The 6,047-nt window shown below is 37.9% G+C and overlaps 1 protein-coding gene across 1 annotated transcript; it reads left to right on the top strand.

The window, feature by feature from the left end:
- The first annotated feature begins 1,029 nt into the window (after positions 1 to 1,029).
- LOC143124773 (1-phosphatidylinositol phosphodiesterase-like) lies at positions 1,030 to 5,674 on the top strand. Its single transcript, XM_076286479.1, has 2 exons — positions 1,030 to 1,141; positions 4,679 to 5,674. Exons 1-2 carry the CDS (start codon positions 1,030 to 1,032, stop codon positions 5,494 to 5,496), a joined length of 930 nt encoding a protein of 309 aa, XP_076142594.1. The 3' UTR covers positions 5,497 to 5,674.
- Positions 5,675 to 6,047: the final 373 nt, after the last annotated feature.

Here is a 6,047-nt window from a genome sequence, read left to right on the forward strand (position 1 = left end):
TTTTCTTTTGAGTAAAACTAGACTAAAATGATGAGACTTTTAGTCGACTAAAACTTGACAAAAACAAAAATTATATTTGTATGACTAAATATGACATAGACTAAAAAGGACATTTTGTCACAAGACTAAGACTAAGACTAAATTAAAAATAGGTGACAAAATTAACACTAATTTGAAAGAGTAATTCAAATGGTGCATGTTTGTATGGTTTTGTTGCAATAATTACATTTTTAGAAAGGACTTTTGAGTTTCGATTGCAGTTTGGCATGTGAGTTGTTTATCTCCAAGTCTTATTTGGTTGTGTGTAGAGTTTTTGACATAATGAGCCAAATTCTGCAAAAAGTGCATAAGAAATAGGCGAAAACGGCAAGGTTAGAACCGGCCCTGATGGTAAGGGAGAGCGTGAGAAAAGAGGAAGTATCAGACAATAAGCCTATCAGAGAACCTCCTGGCAATATGACTCAGCAGGACTTGTAGTGATGTGCTGAGGATAACCCCTTTATCAGGTTTTGTTTATGTATGTGTTCTCGACCATTCTGCACCTCTAGAGAAGCACTGAGGAAGTGCAGTCACATGGACCAATGGATACTGTTTCCCAGTGTGTCTAAAGATGGGACAAAGTCCACCAGTGTGACTAACACTGAGCTTCGACCCTTCCTTCTGCCACAACTTTACAGTCCAGTGTAGAGTTTTATTTGAATATATGTCTGTAGTCTTGATTGATTTGATCAATAGATTTGAGTGATGGTAAAGGACTTGAAATCATGAATGTACCATTTTGTTTCTCTTTATCATCTCTCTTTATTAGTAGAAGAAGATATAACACTTGGTCCCAATATGAGTGGGTGACGTCCATAACAAGGCCCGGAAAGATAGAGAGAGAGAGAGAAAGATAGAGAGAGAGAGAAAGAGAGAGAGAGAGACAGATTTGGTATAGCGGTATAGCAAAAAAATCCTTGACAATAAATGCAGTGTTGAATCGGACATCACTCAATCTTTCAACTGCAATTAGTGTTTAATTCAACAAACATGTTCTCTCTTAGTAGCAAATTGGAGGATGCAGAGGGAGGCAAGAGAAAGCTAGAGGGAGACGAGGCTAAAAGAACATACTCAGAGTTTAGTGGGTCTGTGTTGTTTGGAGGTGAAACTGACAGAAAGTATGAGAAACTAGAGAGCATAGGGGAAAGAGAGCGCTCTAGTTCATAAGAGTAATTTCACAGCCAGCCTGTCATCTCCTGCATGCTAATCCTACTCCTCTTTGGACTGCAAGTCTTTCCTCAGCACACCCTCATTCTCAGACACAGACACACACACACGCCAGAATCGTGTGCGCGGGACACAGACACAGGATTATAGCCCTTAGCTGGTTCAAGTTATGCTGATTTCAATGGCTGAGGTGCTGTTTACTTTGGGCTACTATTTTTGCTCCTAATCTGCCTTTGAAAATGGAATGATTCCTAAACAGGTGACCTTTGTGCTTACAGACAACAGATTCAATTAACTAGGCCAGTGCTTATTCACCTCAATTCTGTGACCATCCTGTGATGGAGCTCTGCTGAGGATTCTGTCTTGGTACAATGCTCTCCTCTTGTTGTCACAAATATAATAACACTGTGCCCTACACAAAATGTGTAATGTGGTAACATTGAGCATTTAATAATTTTAAAACTGTTAGACAGACATGGAACAAATGTTGATATGTTGTTTGATCTCCCTCCTCAAAAAAATGGCAAAAAAGAAAGTTTATCATCACAAATGATCACAAATCTTTGCTTGAAGATACTTGCTAAGGGCACAGTTGTACAGTTTATTTTATTATTACACCAATACTTTAATGCAGAAAAAATGGAAAGGAGAGCTCAACTTTAGGCCTCACATTTGAATGAAGCTCCATTTTTGTTAAATATGTTAAATAGTGCTTTTAATGTTTTAGAGGTTTATAATTTATAAAACACTAATTACAGTACATACTGACATGTCAACATGTCCCCAAACTGAATCACATTGAGGCAAGAGGGTGAAATAAGATGACATCATGTTAAGAATTTTATACATGACCGACAATTCAAGTATCAGTTCCCTTTGTCCCTCAAGTTCCGCAGTGGCAGGAAAGCTGACATTCCTTTTCAACCGTGGTATAGCCCTAGTAAATCAAAGAAGCCATAACACAATGTAGAAATTCCCATTTTTGTCAGTTGGGTGCCCATTCGTCTCAAAGGTGGTACCAAATTCGTCCAGAAAAAAAAGGGCATGCTCCTACAACGTTGCATAGTTCTGGGCGTACACTGGCAACGTCAGAGACTCCATTCTCTTTATTGTAAGTGAGTGTGAGTCCTATGGAATGATGAGGAAACAGGCCACAGTTTGCCACTGTGTTGCTTCACCTCTTCTTTTAACAGCATTCTGTAAATGTTTGGGAACTGAGAAAGCCAGTTGCTGGAGATTTGAGAATTAAATAATAAAAAAAGAAATGTTGCATGTCATCACTTTGTTTCATGGTTTTCAATAATCATTATATTATGATCACTATGACAATAATATTTAAGATCAAGTAAAACCATTGTTTTTCTAAACAAAAGTTGAATGAGAGACAAGTCATTCTGACATTTGATTGGAGCTTACATATTTTCATATTCTTGCTGAGGTCCACTCAGTTGAATCTAAGTTTATTAAAATACACAGTATATACAACAGTGGATGTAAGAATGATTCTGACTTTGTTACAGTAACTTAGTAACATTTGATCACAAGCAAAATGCTTTACAGTGAAGTACATATTACTTAACCACTGTGTCCAAAATGTCACGATTATTAAATGTCTTTCTCATATACAAAACAAAACAAATCTATTTACTAGGTTAAACACGCACACACATGAGATATCAGGAGATCTGACTGAGAGAGGTTGAGGCATAGTGTGAGAAAAGCAGAAGTATCAGCCTGGGAGAATACATATGATATCACTTTGGGGAATTGCAAGTGGCCCCTCATCTGTGAATTGGCAAAAATGTCATGGGAACACACAGTGTCATGGAAGTCACACTCCCCATACCTGCCCCCTGCTCTTTGGTTTGTCACCATGGAACCGTGGGCATGACCAAGAAAATCATAGTGGAAATATCTTTAGTCAGTTGCCTAACCATGAGAGACCTGAGATAAGATTCTGTGTTAGATTGAAGCTTGATATCGGACAGTCACCAAAGGCTTGTCAAATTGCACTTTGTATGTTTTGAAGTCATGCACTTTCAGTGGAACAAAAAGATGTTTATTAAAAAAATCAGACCTCTGAGCCAAGAGGTACAATAGATATGAAATGACATGGACAAATCTGTGTGAAAAGAAAAAAAAATGTTTCTAAAGGGAACTAAATAAACTTAAAATTGCCCCATCTTACAGCACATGCAGATAAGTGACTGCCTTTTTTTTGCTGTCAACTAAACACTTTTTTTAAAATAAAGTTGATTACATTTACATTTATTAATTTAGCAGATGCTTTTATCCAAAGCGACCTACATATGTCAATTATACAAGGGCCATTTGGACAGTCTTGGCCTACTGGTTAGCGCTTCGGACTTGTAACCGGAGGATTGCCGGTTCAAACCCCGATCAGTAGGCACGGCTGAAGTGCCCTTGAGCAAGGCACCTAACCCCTCACTGCTCCCGAGTGCCTTTTTGCAGGCAGCTCACTGCGCCGGGATTAGTGTGTGCTTCACCTCACTGTGTGTTCACTGTGTGCTGAGTGTGTTTCACTAATTCACGGATTGGGATAAATGCAGAGACCAAATTTCCTTCACAGGATCAAAAGAGTATACTTATACATTTTCCCCGGAGAAACTTAGGGTTAAGTGCCTTGCTCATTAGTCACTTCGCAAACTACGCAACCACCACCCAGCTGATAACAGCTAGACACACCCCTTTTCAAGAAAATATAAAGATTGTGCTTGCTACTGAGCAGAATTGCACATCTAAAAAGATTTTATCACCAAGACAAGGTAAGTTGTTTCCTCAAATTAAGTAATTAGTAATTTCTTATATAATTTTATAACTCAAAGTAATACAAATAATAATTTATATGCAGTTTTACCATTATTATTGTTTGAGGTATGCAGGCTTTAAGACAAAAAATATATAATAATAATAATAATAATAATAACTAGAATTGCATTTCTGAGTAACTGCAAGAATGGGCTTGATCAGGTGCAGTTCGGCAAAATGATTGCAACAGTATCTCATTTTTGAAAATCGGGCACACAGATCAAAAGTTATCTGCATTAACGCAACATTCATTGAGCCAAAACAGATAATATACTGACATGACAAGATTTAACAGCTACTTTATGTCCATCATTATGGACGTATGTGTGAATTTAGCAAAGCCCAGAAAATGAGAAACATCCTCATTTGGACAGCCCTACTTGCCTCACTGTTCATGTAAGTATTAAATAAAAGATGTAAGAAATTCCACTCACCTGTATGTGTTTAATCAAGGTTGAAGCTTGTCATCTGTGTTTTAATTGAACGAGAGAGTTGTACTCTATGCATTGGTAATTGTTTATCAATAGCATTTTACATTTCTTTACCAAACCATCTCTTTAAAAAAAAAAAACATTTGAAAAAAATCTTTTGAAAAAATCTGACAGTGCATTTCAGAATGATTGCTGCTGCAATGCTGCACTAGACTTCAATGACAGGGCAGATTTCAACCCACCCCAATCTAACGCCCCTGACTGGATGGCATCCATTGACGACAGTAAGATGATCTCTCACATCACCATCCCTGGTAGCCATGACACCATGGCCCTTTACGGAGGTCCAGCGGCGATATGCCAGGCCTGGACTCTGAAAGATCAGCTCATGGCCGGCATACGCTATCTTGATATCAGAACGAAAGCATGTTTTGGAGGCCTTTTCTGTGTGCACGGACCGATGTATCAGAAAGCCACTTTCGCTGATGTGATAAACATTGTCCAGGACTTCCTAAAAGACCACAAGAGAGAAACTGTTCTCCTAAGGGTAAAACCAGAGAACCTTTTATTTAAAGGAAGGGTTAAAGAGAAAGTTCAAAGAGTCATTCAAGGTTATGACAACATCATTGTTACGTCAAACATACCAACAATGGGAGAAGCTAGAGGCAAAATTGTGTTTGTACAGAAGGGCCAGTTTGACCTTGGCATTCCAATTCACAGTACTGATAAGGCAGGGGATTACAAGGTTGTTGATATTGGTAACAAAAAGGACAAAATTCTGATTCATTTGAAAGAGGCCATGAATCAATGTGGTAGGGATAAAGTAATACTGTCTTACTCAAGTGGCACAGGGGTTGGCACATTAAAGGGTATGTTATTATCACCTAAATGTGTAGCCAGGGAAGTTAATCCTTGGCTCTGTAACTATCTGAAGAAGAATATTTTGCGAGAGGAATCTTGTTTTGGAGTCATTGCTATGGACTTCCCTGGCTTTGACCTCATACAAACTGTGATTAAGCTAAATCGTTGAACCATATATAGGCCTAAGCATAATTTTAAAGTCATTCTATGACTTCGATTTGAAATGTTTGTATGCTGAATAAAATGTTCATATTCAGGAGTGTAAACTGCATCACAAAACCTGTTGTATACATACCAAGCAATATGCATGGAGAATCTACAAAACATTATCTGCTTTTCCTTTTTGTTTTATTTAACAATTAGAAGCAATAAAGTGGAATGGAATATAAAAAAAAATAAACGTTGGTAATTAAATCCCACAGGCCTGACTGTTTAATTTTACTTCATAGCAGTGTCACATGTACTGTGTACAACAGTCCTGACTGTACAGTATCTCACTAGTCCTTGAGCCAGAGGGGTTGGTCACAGTGTTGCCAGGTCTCATGACCCTTCAAAATATGTTAGCCTAGCCTACTAACCCACAGTTTCTTTCACTTTCAAAATGTGAGCATTAAAACTAGAGATGTCCGATAATATCGGCCAACCGATATTAGCATAAAAATGTAATATCTGTTAATATCGTTATCGGATTTTTTTTGCCTTAAAACCGATAACATAATG

Source organism: Alosa pseudoharengus, unplaced genomic scaffold, assembly GCF_046254945.1.
Source record: "Alosa pseudoharengus isolate Yale_2024_CS ecotype anadromous, Long Island Sound unplaced genomic scaffold, YU_APseudo_1.1 YU_APseudo_1.1_scf_15, whole genome shotgun sequence".
Taxonomy (NCBI): Eukaryota; Metazoa; Chordata; class Actinopteri; order Clupeiformes; family Clupeidae; genus Alosa; species Alosa pseudoharengus.